Source organism: Melospiza georgiana, chromosome 3 (assembly GCF_028018845.1).
Source record: "Melospiza georgiana isolate bMelGeo1 chromosome 3, bMelGeo1.pri, whole genome shotgun sequence".
NCBI classification, from domain to species: domain Eukaryota; kingdom Metazoa; phylum Chordata; class Aves; order Passeriformes; family Passerellidae; genus Melospiza; species Melospiza georgiana.
Genome location: NC_080432.1, coordinates 63,057,399 through 63,072,715, shown reverse-complemented (window position 1 = coordinate 63,072,715; position 15,317 = coordinate 63,057,399). Strand labels below are relative to the sequence as shown.

Below are 15,317 nucleotides of genomic sequence, written 5' to 3'. Positions count from 1 at the left end.
CATAGATGATAATACAAATACTTAACATTGTAAAATGAAATTAATATTATGTCCTTTAATAATGCTGTCATTTTATAATGGAACTATTAATAACGAGCTTCATCTTGCTTTTATTAATTCTAGAGTTATAACAGCTACACCAGTGACATTAAATTATCTTAAATATGTAACCAAAAAAAATCACCACTGAGAACCACTGAAATTTTGAGCTGTACCGAGGTTCCAGCACTTCAGAATCCTGTGCTCCTTTGTCTGTCCTTAGCCCCTCTGTCCGTGACAGTATTTATAGTGTGTGGTCACATGTTGAGAAAACTTGGATGGTATAAAGGCACAAGAATAACTATAAATGAAGCAAAAATGAGCACCCTGGAGTAGCAACAATAAGAAAAGCAGAAAGCTTTTGGAAAGCAGTGCATTTTATTCCCACATCTCATTCTACCGTCTTCCGCTGACGCTATTAAAATACCTCAGCACGAGGCAGTATTTTCATTTTATTGTGCGACAGTGTCTGTTACTGAAAAACTGGATTGCATTTGCCAAATTCCCATTTTAATTTAGGGAATTTACAGGTAAAAACAGAATACAATATAATCACATTTCGACTATACATGCAAATGTACAACATTGTAACAGCAGCTTTTTTAATAGTCAAAACTGTTTGAATTTCCATAGATTTCTACTAATAATTTAACAACAGTAAGTGGCAAAACATTTAACCTCCTCACAGGAAAAAGTCCTGAAACAAGAGTCCAGTGGGAGAGCTTCCTAGAGCACATGTCAAACACGGTATGTGCACTACAGCATCTAAGACTGGCATCCAGGTGGTAAGAAGATCCACATTTTTTGTGGACAGAAAACACTGAGCACAGTGAGGACAGATCAGAATTGTGTGTTTCTCTCCAGCCATCTGTATGATTACAATGCAGTTCAATATCGCAATGAGTTCGGTAACACAGCGACTGTAAGTAATAGACACAAACTTCTTTAGCCTAGGATGCATTTGAAAAACTAACAAAAGCCCTATTATATTAGCCTAGAAACAATAAATAGTACTTTTATTGAAAATCTCCCATATGGAGCTCGAACAGAAGGTAAACGTATTTTGGCAAACAGCCAGTTTCTCTTAAACACAAGCTATACATAACATGTGATGTACAGAGCTCCCTGCCCTGTCCCCCAGTTCAGCAGCTCCAGGCTTTTAGCATAAATGTCCTTTTAGCCTTCTCTTTCAAAATTCATGGGTGATGCCAGGTGAGCCAACTTCTGCAATCATTCCGAAAACACACTGCCACAGCACCTGATGTTTCTGGTGCATTTATTGACAAGAACCTAAAGCTCCCCCAGAGAGCAGTTTTGCAAATATTCCCTGCTGGGCAAATTGCTCACTTCAGACTGAACACGCTGTGAGGCTAATGCTGCCTGCTCAGCTGGAGAGAGCACTGGGCCAGGCACTGGGTAATTAGGGCTGTGGGAATAGCTGATTTTCAGTTCAGTGGCTTAATAGATAATAATAAATAATTATTAATAACAACAATAACAATATTGAAAACAACAACAACAACAACAACAAACGTGGTTCATTTTTTCAGAAAATGGTAACAACTTGTTTCAGTCTGTTGTCAAGGTGGCCTCAATGGCTGCAGCACCCTTTTGGGGTGAGAAGTACTCCCAATCAAATATCTTCTCTGTCTAGTTCCACCCAAGTACTCCCACCTACCAAACGGGTATCTTCAGGAAAGAAACACTCAAACATTTTTTTCCACAGTCCTCTCAGTTAAACAGATGTGGGACAAAATACTAGTGTATTCAGCTGAGCCTCGCTGGAGTGCCTGCTTCCCACTTCCCGCACGGGCGCTTGAGTTCCCAAGGGGAAAGGCAGCTCTGCCCCTCGCAGCCCATGGGGACAGGGACAGTCAGGGCGCTGGGGAGCTGCCTCTGCCAAAGCCATGGGTGTCTCTGTGCCGAGCACACTGAGCATCCCGCTCCCCAGTCACTCGGCTGTGGGATCTGCCGGAGCCCCGGGCAGCTCCTGCTGCCTGCCCGCGCTTTGTTCCACAGGACAGCCCAGCACAGGGACAGCGAGGGCGGATACACACAAAGCCATGTACCAGCACGTGGCCAGGATGTAGCACAGCTGTCCTGCAAAAGCACCCCTGGGAACTTCAGAGTTGCTGTCCCCAGCTCTGCTCTCAGCCTCTGCTTGTGACAGAATGAATGGAGAGGACACCTGGGTTCCAGTCCAGGCTCTGATTCATCTGACTTTAGGGTACCAGGAGGGATAACACAAGGCACACACTTTCTCCTTAAATTTTTACAGCTCTCCCAAATCCAATCAATACATACCAACATTTCCAAACTCTTTTATTTGAGTCAAGCTAATATTTCAAATGCTACTTATAGTTAAAGCTCATAGACAAACATCCTTCTTTTGCCGGCCAAAGCTTCTCAGAAGCTCAGATCTGGTTCTGCTTTCACATACACCACCACAAGACTAAAGGATTTCTACTGAAGACACAAAGCACCCAAGGTAAACCAGGTCCAAGGCTTAGCCCGGAGGGCTTCAATTCATCAGAGAAGAGAGTGATTTTACACCAATATAACTGAAGTGGCACAACCTCTAGCTCTGTTGTAATTGTACTGACACAGAGGAGCACAAAAAAGTACAGTTAAATACGAGTTTATATTGTAGGAATCGGTTACGTAGAGTACCTATAATTGGATGGATACAGATACAGAAGCACACTGACAGAGGCTCCAAATGTGTAAAAATCACTAGGCTCCAGACACAATCTAAGGTATAGACCACTGCTGTGTCACTGGTACTGCCAAGTATCCCAGTGGCACTGATATCCCTCATATTCCCAGCTGCTGGGCAAGCCCCTTCCCCTTACCCAGCTCTCTCTGTGTCTGCAGCAGAGTGTCAGCACCTTAGCTGAGGTGGGTCTAAAGTGACATACTGAAAGCAGCTGAAAGCAAGCCCAAAGCATGAGCAAACTATGATCTTTTGCTTTTTGACAATGAGGTAAAGTCATCCTGAATGATCTGGATTTGTAAGCATTGATGTGGAAATGTATGCTCTGCCTTCCCCCTGTACAGAAAACCAGGTGTCTGTCCTCAAACAATAGGTTTTCGAATCTGCTTTTTAAGGGTTTGGTAGCTCTTCATTTTCTATCAAATAATCCTTCTTTATATAATTAGCACCCCTCACCAACCTCCATACTCCAAGATAGGCTTCTTTCAGCGAGCTTCTGTTCACTTCTTGTGTGACGGTGGATTTTCCCTGAGCCACAAGTGCCGTGGCTGATTTCTCAGTGACGTCCTTCTCTTCCTCTCCACTCTGTCTCTGCCCTGTGGATGGTCCTTCCACCGCTGCTTCCTCGGCCTCCTTCCCCTGGGAAATTGTCTCCATGGCAAACAGAGCTTGGTCCCCAGCCTGCCTTTTCCCCTCCTCTTCTCTAGCTTCTTTCTCCAGGTCCTCATAGTTGCTTTGCCGCCTGGTCTCAACGTACTTGGCCACGCAGTAAATGACAGACCCCAAGGTGTTGACCACAACCCCAGCTATAAATAACTTTGTGGGCTCCACATCATTGAATGCCACCATGCCTACCGTGATGGTGGCTATGCTCTTCACCACCCCTACAAAGCTGGTGGTCACAGCCGAGTTAATGTAGGTGCAGTGAAGGGTGGTGAAGTTCATGGCACAGCTAATCAGGACACAAGCAATAAAGATGCATACCATGGCAGGGTCCTTCCAGCCCGGGAAGGACCAGACGTTGATGGAATCCATGCTGGCAAAGGAGCAGATGATGAGGAAAGGGGTGGCCGAAACAGCGATGGCATACTGAGCTGTCAGGGGTCCATATTCACTGTCTACACTGGTTTTCTGAATGAGCACCAGGTAGGCAGCGTGTATCAGCACGGCCAGCACGCCTGTCACATAGCCCATAGCGTCCCCAGTCAGGTCACCAGCTCCTGTCACGAGAGTCACAGAGAGAAATAAGCATAGGTGGTGTACGGAGAGAGCGCCGTTCTGGACTAGAGGGATATTTAGGAGACAGGCATTACTGCACTTTCCATGTCCCCTAGGATTTGTCATGCTTGTCCAAGTCTTGCCTCCCAACAAATCTCTTATGCATTTTTTAAAGCTGCAAACATACTGAGTGTTTTTTCACACCCCCTCTAAATCCCCAGCCAAAATCAGATTGCCTTCTCCCTTTTGTGAAGACACTGTGGAAGTTCTGTAGCTGAAACCACACACACACACACACACACACACACACACACATACACACACACACAGAGCGACCCTGAGCATCCTCTTGCCAGCACAGACACATGGCAGCTCTGGCTGCCTGGGCTGCCTGCCCTCCAACCCACTGGCCATTCTGCACCCTCTAGTCATGAAGCCCTGTGGGATTTCTGAAGGAACACCTCCCTCCCGAGCCCCCTGTCAGTCTCTTTGCATATTAAATTATTCACTGTGCGTGTGCTCTGCTGTCTGAGGCAGCCCCCAGCCCAGGAGTGCTGTCGGGCCACAAAGTGCCAGCTTTGCCTCCCACCCCACCCACCCCTCGGCTGGACAGCAGCATGGGTCCTGCTGGTCCCAGAGGGCTGCAGCTCACCCCTAAGTTTGCACCACACTTGGCCCCAGCAAGGCAGAAGTTGTCCCACGGGCTTGCGGCTGCTCTCAGAACATTACATCTACCCCTGTAGGTTCACCCACCCGCCATAAGGCTACAATTCCCTCCATAAGGTTGCACTTTCCCTAGTAGGGTTGCAATAAGGTCGCAGCTACTCCTGCACGGGCCCGCATAAGGACGCACCTATCTCCAAAAGGTTGTACCGAGGCCTCCAAGAATGTGCCAGTCAGAGCGGGGCTGCATCCAGCTCTGCAAGGCTGCACCTGCCCGCCCGTGAGGCTCCGTGGGGCCGCAGCTGTCCCCCAGCACTGCACGCACCCCGTATCCTCGCGTCTTTCTCCCGGTCCGGCGCCCGAAACCCGGAGGGAGCGGCTACCGCTGCGGCCGCCCCTCCCGTCCCGTCCCGTCCCGTCCCGTCCCCTCCCGTCCCGTCCTGTCCCGTCCTATCCAGTCCCGTCCCGTCCCGTCCCGTCCCGTCCTATCCAGTCCCGTCCCGTCCCGTCGCGTCCCGCCCGGTGCCCTCGGTGCGGTCGCGGTCGCGCTCACCGGCCAGCGCGGCGCCGCAGGTGGTGATGAGGACGGCGACGAGGACGCCGGGCGATGGCATGCCGTCGCGGAGCACCAGGGCGCCGGTGACCAGCGTGACGAGGGGCAGGCAGCGCTTGAAGACCACATACATGGGGAGGCTGAGGCCGCGCAGCGACCAGAGGGTGAGGGTGGACTGCAGGGTGGCCAGGGCGGCCACGGCGGCGAAGGGGCGCGCCAGGCGGGGCCCGAAGGGCGGCAGCGCCGCCAGCCCCCGCCGCCGCAGCGCCTCCAGCCCCAGCGCCGCCGCCGCGCTGCTGAGGCACTGCAGCAGCGTCAGGAAGGCGAAGTGGTAGCGGGCCAGCAGGAACTTCAGCAGGATGTTCAGCGAGCCCGAGCACAGCCCGTGCGCCACCGCCACCGCGACGCCCCGCGCCCGGCCCCGCCAGCGGAGCATCCTGCCCGCGCCCGGCCCCGCCGCCGGGCCCCCGGCTCTGCCGCCCGCCCGGCCACCCGCCGCGGCGGCGGCGGCGCGGGGGGACGGCGACGAGCGGAGGCAGGGGGCGGGAGGAGGCAGGACGCTCCCGGCAGGGCGGCCGCCGCCCCCGACGTGTCCCCCCCGCGCCGCCCCCAGCGTGGCTCCCCTCCTACCCGCGTCCCCTCCCCGCCCCCGGTGTGTCCCCGCGCCATCCCCGGTGTGTCTGCGTCCCCGCTCTCGGTGTCCCCCATCCGGCCGCCCCCGCCCCCCGCGTTTCCAGGCTCGTCCCGCGGTGTCCCCCGGAGCACGCCCGGCTCGGCGGGGATGGGAAGCCGCCGCTGTCCGCAAGCCCTCCCGACCCCGCTCGGGTGCAGCAGGACGGGCAGCGGGAGCGGGCGCTCGGGTGCTTTCCCTGCCCAGAAAGCCGCGGGGCGCCGGCGGCTCCGCAGCCGAGTGCCACCGGCCCGAAAATAATGTGGAAGAGCCGTGGGAAACCCCACGTCTCCCGGAGAGGGGAGATCAGTGCAGGTCCGCGCATTCCCAAGCAGGGAGTACCGCTTTTCCTACTCTCCAAAAGTATCCGGCCTCCCGGGAAAAAGCATCTACCGAGCCTGCCGGCAGCATCCCTCCCACTGCCCCCCTGCTGCCTCGGCTTCTCGGGCTGCGAACGGCAGAGACAGGGACCGCTGCTAAGAAAAGCAGGGAGAACCGGGTTCTGGCAGAGGGAATTGCCTTGAGAAGTCACCAAAACCTGGTAGCCACACAGCTTTCAAAAGTGATGTTTTAAAGCCTGGTAAAGCTTAAATAAGCTGATGGTTTCTCCCGACTTTACAGATGAAAGTTTTAACAGGAGATGGCAATAGACCATATCGACTCCAAGGGAAAGGCAAAGCAAAAGCAGTTCTCACGGGCAGCCAGTCCCCTCCACCACTCTCCTGCAGTGTCAGGCAACACGAGGAAAGGAAAAACTATAATTTTATTCAGAGCTACCTTATAATCATCCATTGATTTCTCTCATCAGGGCAGGCAGGGTAAAGGACACAGGGCAAGGTTTATAAAATGAAGTAAGGTACACATTAAGAATGAATGTCAGAAGATGAAAACTGGTAATGCAGGAAAAGAAAACGTAGGTACTGGAGACCAAGCCTGGTTTCAGAACCCAATGAAGAAATGTGCCAATACATTTACATCAGCCTCTATTTGGACTCACCCCAAGCCCACATGCAACACAATTTAAAGAAAAGTGGGGATCACCTTGACAGTGTTTGCACATGTGATAAAAACAACTCCTTCTGCCAGGTAAGTGCAGATGGAAAAAAATCAGACTGTGCTTTCGGGAAATACCGTAGTAATTTGGACTGTACCTGAGTGTACCCTCTGGCAGAAACCATTTAGTCACCTCACCAGTGAAATTGTCACTAGAGAAGTGAATGTCTGACATTGCAGAGCATCAGGCTGAAAAACTGCTTTGGAGGCTAAATATTTCCTTGACTGAAACACAAAAAACAAATGTATCAGAAAAAATTTTAATAGACTATTTCATTTGTATGGACTGTAGAATGATCATCCTAGTCCAACTGCCTGACCAATTCAGGGCTGAGCAGAAATTAAATCATGTTGTTAAGGGCATTACAAATGCCACTTAAACACTTAAACAAGCTTGGGACATCGACCACCTCTCTAGGAAGCCTGTTTGTGTTTGAATGCCTGCTTAGTAAAGAAATGCTTCTGAATGTCCAGTCCAAACCTCCTCTGGTGCATCTTTGAACCATTCCCACACATTTTGAGTCCCAAGGGGAAGAGATCAGCAGTTCCCTATCCTCTTGCCCTCCTTGGGAAGCATCAGAAAGTGATGATGTTTCCTCTCAGTCTCCTTTGCTCCAAACTAGACAAGCCCAAAGCCCTCAGCTTCTCCTCACAGGACATGCCTTCCAGCTTTTCATCAGCTTTGAGGTACACTTCTGGATGCATTCAAGGACCTTCAAATCCTCCTTAAATTGTGGGGCCCAGAACTAAATGGAGAACTCAAAGAGCAGCTGCACCAATGCTCAGTTTGGAAAGTCAATTGTTCAAAGTGCCAAATCCTATCTTTTGGATCTCCCTTGTGCTATAAGGTCAGCTTCTCTTGCAATATCTCTCATGGTACTCTTAATTTTGTCTATAGGCAGGAAAGGGAGGTGGAGAGGAAGCTGTTGTCCCTTGCCAAGCCACCCTTTTCTCAACATGGATGGAGGCCAGGTTCATTACTAGTCTTCCACTGCCTCTCCACCACTCCACAGTCACACAAAGTGTTCTCCTGCTCTTTACTGGGGAGGAACTGAATAAAGCAACAGGGAAGTGGCATCAGAGGTGACACTGCAGTGAAGGAACTTTCCCCACACTGGCTGTTCATGTGTCCAGAGGGAACAGTGGCTGCTCAGTTCATACATCAACTCTGTTAAACTCTGTCTGGCCTGGCAGTGGGGCAGTTCATAGCAATGAATGGCTCTGTGGTTCCTTACCCTAATGAGATGATTATGATACCTTAACTCTCATTGTTTAAAGGAAATTATGCTCAGATTTGCATTTCACCTAGCTGCAATTACACAGGTGAGAGGAAAACAAAAAATGCAGCAAATTGGTGTCTTCCTAACGGCATAGATTTTTTATAATGGCTTCTTAGATGAAAATGTTCAAGACCTCTATAAAATGTTTTATGGGAAATTTGCCTTAATTAGAGTCTAATGCAACCATCAGATCCATCAGGGAAGAACTGTGTAGAGTTGTATCCATTCCCCATTCCATGACCCTGAGCACAGCTGAGCAGTACTACTGAAAGGCACAGAACAGCCTGCTTATGCAGCAAAATTTGAGGCCAGCACTATGCTTAGCCAGAAGAAAGAGATCACTTCATCACTGACACATACTCTGCACAAGCAGACACAAAGAATGATTTAAAATAGCTTTCCTTTATGAAAATAAAGATGGGGCACACAGCTAGGAAAAGTTGCATAAAGTATGGTTTCTACCAGTACAGGGGAAAAATGTGACCATGACCCAGTATTCATACATTAAATAAACCATGGTTACGATATTCTTCTTAGAAGATACTCTCAGTATCTTTCACAGCATTTACTTTTTGAACAACATTTCTTAATTGGGGAAGTGAACACAAGAGTATAGCCAAAGATATTGTGTGCAATTAATTTAATAGCATTATAGAACAACAAATCCATGCCTTTAGAACTTGATTAATCAAAACATTTCTTAAACCAAAGAGAAACCCAGACTTAAATAAAACAAAATCTTTCACAGGAGCAAGTTTGAAAGCAGAACACATTACAGGTTTTAGATTGTTGTTGTTAACTGTTTCAGTAAATGAAAAAAAAACTGGAAGCTAGTATTTTGGTCATAAAATAAGTATTTTTTCAAAACAACTATAGCAATATTCCCTGAGAATTAAGAACCAGCAACAACTATTGCCAAATTGTTTTTTCTGTTACAGTGCAGAAATGTTACAGCACATTCTCACCATTCAAAGATCACACAGCAAGAATAAAGGCCACAGTTTTTATTTACTATGTGCATCTTCTGGATGTGCTCAGCTTTCAAGAGAAATAAATCTGGATACAGCAACCCTCAGCATTGAAGTTAACCAAGACATGAAGGGAGAGAAGGCAGTTGAGGAAAGATTTAATCCATGTGCTGAGTGTGCATGTTCAGAATTCCTAATTTTTCCCCCTGCACTAGGTTTTCTACATTTTCCCTTCCAACTGATAGGCTATGGCAGCATTCTAGGATAACCCACTCTCCCTGTCCCCCCAGAAACATGCATATAAAATACACACCTGCCACCAAAATGTTCCACTCAGACAAGCAACTAGTAATCAAAGCAGAAAAGGGAGATAAAACAGAAGAGTGGAGGAACTATTGAAGTTGAAATAATCAATTTTAATGCCTAAAATTAGATTTTATGGCCCATGGTACTGCTGAAAGCTGCGTGCAGCACAGCTTTATTTTGCATTATTCCTCAGCACACAGAATTAAAGTGCAGTAAAAGGTTCAGATTTGGTACAGCACACTGTCATAAAAAAAAAGATAAAATCTATTTTTGTTAATAATTCAACTCAAAAAGATGTCAGTCTGGGGGCAGTTTGCATTTGACCAAGAAAAATACAGGATCCAAATGGGATCCAAATTGTCATGTTGCAGAAGAAAGTTTCTTCCTGTCCAGCCCTATATACCCCATCAATATATATCACATGTCTCCCTGTGGCTACCTGTAAGTTTCCTGGCTCTTTCTCCAAGATAGAATAACGATTCTTTCCTTGCAATTTGCGGGTCTTAGCTCAGCTGAATTCTTTCCTTCATTGCTTCAAAGCACCCAGCAGATCTGGCAGTGTCTGCTGTTGGCTGATCTATGAGTGCTGCAACCCAGAAGGGTAGAGCATTTATTAACACCACTATGAAAACCTGAACAGAGATCTGCAAAGACCCAACCTGCAAAGAGCCTTTTGATGGTAGTGTAGTTGAGATGGACTAACAGCAGAAAGGAGACAGTTTAAAGTAGGTAAAAAAAATGGCTAGCAGGAAACGAGGAAAGGCTAACACATACCAATGAGTGCTGCAATACTAAAACACTATTCAGAGATGTCTGGATAAACAAAACATCTGAACATCTCTACTTGCCCCAGAAAACTTAGATGGAAGTACCAGCATGTGGGTTGAGGGGACAAACTGGGAAGGCAAAGTATTCAACATCCCTAGAACATGTTGCATATTGTAGTGACTGCAATAGTTTGGCCATGCTGGATCTGTTATGCTTATATCATGCAACTAATCTGCATCTATATAGGTCAACTGGTCTGGACATCACTTCTCACTTTGGCCAGGCTATCACAGGTCCTGAAACACTGGATTTATGGCCACTTTCCACTTCTATTTCTTGGAAGAACTTTCTAAGTGAAAATAGAAGACAAGTCTAATAGAAGAGATGGTTGCCCTATCTCTAAATCTTGAGGATTGTGATCCAATTAGTTTTGTATATATTTCATTTTTTCATAACCATTTTCTCTATTATCAGAGCATCTTTCTACATAACTTCATCAACTGTTTTACTCAAAGAGATATAAAGGAAAAATATATGAAAATAATCTTTACCATCTTTGTGAAGCAGCAATCCAAAAAGGTCAAACAAATCAGCTGGCTACAAACTATGACATTTACTGTCGATCAAGAGTAAATGCATCATATTGCAAAAAAAAAAATAATGCAACATGACTCACAGCAAAACATAAATGCATCTGGGTGATACAAACTTCAGTTGACATTACAGTACTTTACAGTAAAAAGCCTTTATTTTCTTTTCCTTTCTTTTCTTTTCTACAGTGACATCTCAAAACACTCTGCCAGTTTTTTTTTTTTATCTTTATAAGGAACAAGAAGATTCAGGCCTCTGCTCTCATCATTAGCCAGACAGATCACAAATTCATGCTGGTTATTCTGTTCTGAAGACACCACTGATATCTGCTATGGCCACTCTTCAGCCTCTGAGGAGCTGTGGAACATTTTGCTACTCAAGTACTACCTGCACAGCCGACCAAGCCCTGAAGTCTCCACATGTTCAAGGGCACAACACTCCATTCAAGAAGTTCTACTTATAAAGAGACACTGAGATTAGTGACACTGTTGACACTTTAGCACAAGTCTGGTTGTGGGGGGAGAGAGAAAGGTTCCTGGCGTGTCAGATCATCTTCTCTTCTAAACAGGAACTGCCAGACACGATGGAGTATAGATCTTGACTAGTTCATCCCAAGCACAGTCCACCACCTACAAAGCAAACAAAATCTATTTAGGTCCTTCACAATTGTCATTTTTACAAAAAACACAGGGAATTTAATGCATATTGTAGATTTAGTATCAGTTGGTACTCTGACTTAGCATGCTCCAAAATTATAAAATAACTAAATTGGTTTTGGTTTGGGTCTTTTTTTTAAACTTTAACTTTACTGAAAAACATTAACAAAAATTAACAAACTCCTATTTTTCATACTCTTCATGAGGAAAGCAGGGAAACGTTTAGGTTTCAACTGATTGTTCCAAATAGGCAAAAAAATGTAACTGAAAATTAAATTAAGGAAGGACACACAAAAGTCCCGACCCTGCCATGTTTCTTCTCTTTGCAGAGTCATAGGATCCTTTCACCATAATATCTAAATATTTCATGACCAAATCTGAAAAACCTTCTTATACTTGCAGATACAGAAATTTCTTATAGACATTTTCCTAATGTCTAGTGCTGAGGAATGGAAAACCAAAAGAGTTCAATGAAATTATACAGGAAGTTTCCTGAAGAATTAACCCAGAATTTCAGTCTCACGCTTGATAAGCCATGAGGTCACTGTCAATTGTTGAGAAGAGAGATGTGTACTTGCTGATCACTGGGATTTGGGGGCCACAGTGCTGCTTCAAGCACTACCTAGACACCCACTAGTCTAAATAAGAAGTGGTGCCACTTGTGACAAAGGCATCTTATAAACACAGTGACTGATTTGAGTATAACCACAACTTCTCTGAATTCATCATCCCAGGCTCTATCCTAGATGAAGGCTTGAACTTAAAACCAGAAACCCAGAAGGTTAACCTGAGTCTGTAGTGCTGAAAGATCTTAATAAATAACAAGACTCCAAGGAAAAAGACTACAGAATGCTTTAGGTTTGAAAATTAACTGAAAATGCACTTTAGAGTCTGTAACAAAGTGAAAGGGTTAACCACACTGACAATGACTCAAAAAGATGACCTAGGTATGATATATATTCACAAAATATTGTAGGAGACAAGAATTAAGGCAAACAGAACAAAGAGGAGAGCTAAAGAGAAAAACCTCAGGAGGTCCACAAATAAATGCCAGCAAATCTGGCTGAAACCATATTGCATTATCTTTACAATGTCATTTCCAGTTGGGATTACAAAAGATACAGTATTGGATCCTCTGCACAACAAGCTTCCTTCTGCTGCAGCCTGCAATTCCTGTTCTCTCCTAGAGCCAGAATGAACAGCTGCACACTAAAAATTTGGAAATCCAACTACAGTATTTGATTTCAGACTATAATTAGCCCATTTTGTGTTTACTATACTGCACTATTATTCATTTTCATTGCTTCCTTAGCTGGTTCTACTTAGTTATTTGAAGTGCTTTCCATATACATCTAAATGGGTCAAAAAAACTCTTGACAATATGTCTGTCTATTCATACAACATAATAGAGCTTTCTGTAGCAAATGTTCTTTCTGCTGCATTGCAGTCTCTCAAATCATACCAAAAAGAAAATTTGAGTTTTCCACTAAATACTGTGTAGAAGCTGGCAATCACATAAACTGCAGGTTTTTTACTATTCTCCACAGCTACAGATCAATGTTCTATAGGCAATACTTTCTATTTTTGTAAAGAAACAAGAAACAAAAATAACATTTGGAAAAAATCCCATGGGAATTCCCACCTGTTATCAATGTAATTAGCATCCCTGAAATCGCCTCTGAACAAATATAGTTATCAAACCATTTAATCTAGCAACATTAAAAATAAACAGGGGATATTAAAAGAGTTTGAAAAGGATCACTATGCGATAAGTTGCCCAACTCATTGACTTAATGATACCACGTGAAAGGAGAAAACACAGCCAGCCAGCAAGAGGAAAACAAAAGCTACAGTAAGTAACAGTGAATCAAGTTCTCCTGTGCAGCAGGAAGTGTATAATGAAATGCTGATACCAGAAACCTTGATGAAAATACACATGTGAAGTACAGAACACAGGTATCTATGGGAAACTGGGACACTGCAGCATGGCAGAACATTAAAAAAGGAATGACATTGCCATTTCTCCTTACTTTCTCCAAAATACAGGCAAGACTGTCAGAGAAAGGGGCAACTGTAAGCTAGGAGTGCTGCAGCCAGTATTTTTTGATGGAGAGTGCCACGTGCCCTTTTGCTGTAGCTCAGAGATTGTCACTGCCTCCAATACAAATGACTAAGATGAATCCTAAGATGAAGAGAAGGACTTGTTCATGCAGCAACTGCATTAGTTTAGAAAATGTCTTCTCCCTGCATTTTGCCTTTTATCTTGTGACCTGTCTTATACAGTGGTCTTAGAATACTTGTACAACAGTTGTGTGCCTTTCCCCAGAAGAGGAGAATGTGGGATATTGAATGTAAGTGCTTTAAAAGTATGTAGAAATGTCAGTTCTCCTGTGACATACGACCATTTTTAATATATACTTCAAAGCAATTTAGTCTTTTTTTAAAAATAAACTAAATGGTACCTCATTTAAATATTAAAATAGAGGTAGAAATTTCATTGGGATGAAGGCTCATCCAGCATACCACGGTAAATAAATATAGCATACAAAATGGGCAAGTTCCTGGAGTTTATATTTTGATCAATGAGATGATGTTACTGACAGGTGAAGAAAGTTCTTCTGTGGTGGGACGAAGACAAAGGAAAACTGAAAATGGACTCACACTTGATTTGCGAACCTGATAAAAATCCCTCCATTAGGAGAATGAAGGGATGGAAGTTTGTCATCCTGTAAAAATGTCTGCTGCTTTGTGGACAAATTTTACTCTGATATTCAAACAAATCTCACGGTATTTTTGGGTCGTTGAACTGTATAAATTGCAATATCCTTATAATATTGACTATTTTGCACGGCAAATTTTGTATATCATGCAAGTTCCATTATCATTTATGAATAGCCTTGTAACTATAGAATGCAGTTTTACCATGGAAACTTTTAACTATTGAATAGCAGGGAAAAGCTGAATAATTAGAGCTTAATTGTAAAACAAGAATATTCTTTGTTTCACTGACTGGTAAACTATATCAAGAAATAGCACAAATAGAAGAAGCATTCTAAGCCTGGTAATTTTCATTGTAACTAAAACTACATGGAACAAAGGCAGTCTAACAAAATTACATTTATTAATTGTCTTTATTGCTTTTATTTCAGTAGAAAAGTTATGGCACCAGCATATACACTAAAGGTATTATACTGTTGTTACTGCAGAATAAATATCTTGCCAATTTATCTGCCAGCGAAAATACAAAAACAAGTACAAAAAATGGGGATCACTGAATTTTTTTCAAGTAAAGCCAGAAAAGCAAGCAAAGAAACAAAAAACCTGCAGTCATCCCAGAAAGCTAATTGCTTGACTATAAAATCATAGTTCAACTCCGCTAAAACAGCTATCCCGTATTTTATTGAAATGTTTATCCTTGTCCCAGAGTTTAGCAATGTTTTCCACCAACGGATTTAATACTGACATCCATTCATTATCAGAGTCATTTCCATTGACTCACTAACTGATTTACTCCCTCGACAGGCCCTCTGTTTCCTATTCATCACAATCATCTTGCCTTGCAATAGACTTAGACCTTTGCCAGCACCCCAGGGCAATCCACTCAGTCTAGTGCAATTACCTGCATGACATTCTGCCTCTTTACTCTTCAGAAGAAGCAAGAGAACAAGAGAAAACTCCCGAGAAAACTCCCAAGTTTGCCACCAACTTTTTTATTCACTACTTGAAGACACAATAAATCTGCTAGCATAATCAAAATTAAAAATATTCAGAAGAACAACTAAAAACTAAAGAGTTCAATTACCCTTTATGAAAGGGTTTAATCAGAACAAAGCACAGAC

At 44.5% G+C, this 15,317-nt stretch overlaps 2 protein-coding genes across 2 annotated transcripts in view; both read right to left on the bottom strand.

The window, feature by feature from the left end:
* Nucleotides 1-241: 241 nt before the first annotated feature.
* On the bottom strand, nt 242-5,622 carry SLC35D3 (solute carrier family 35 member D3). The gene is made up of 2 exons (XM_058020317.1): nt 5,187-5,622; nt 242-3,972 (listed from the first exon to the last, which is right to left on the bottom strand). The coding sequence occupies exons 1-2, from the start codon at nt 5,620-5,622 to the stop codon at nt 3,143-3,145; spliced, it is 1,266 nt and encodes a 421-aa protein (XP_057876300.1). The 3' UTR covers nt 242-3,142.
* Nucleotides 5,623-8,706: 3,084 nt separating this feature from the next.
* PEX7 (peroxisomal biogenesis factor 7) overlaps nt 8,707-15,317 on the bottom strand; it is a 39,328-nt gene continuing 32,717 nt past the window's right edge. Inside the window, exon 10 of the mRNA XM_058020323.1 lies at nt 8,707-11,451. Coding sequence (XP_057876306.1) covers nt 11,383-11,451 — 69 coding nt within the window. The 3' untranslated portion in view covers nt 8,707-11,382. The remainder of the gene's footprint in view (nt 11,452-15,317) is intronic.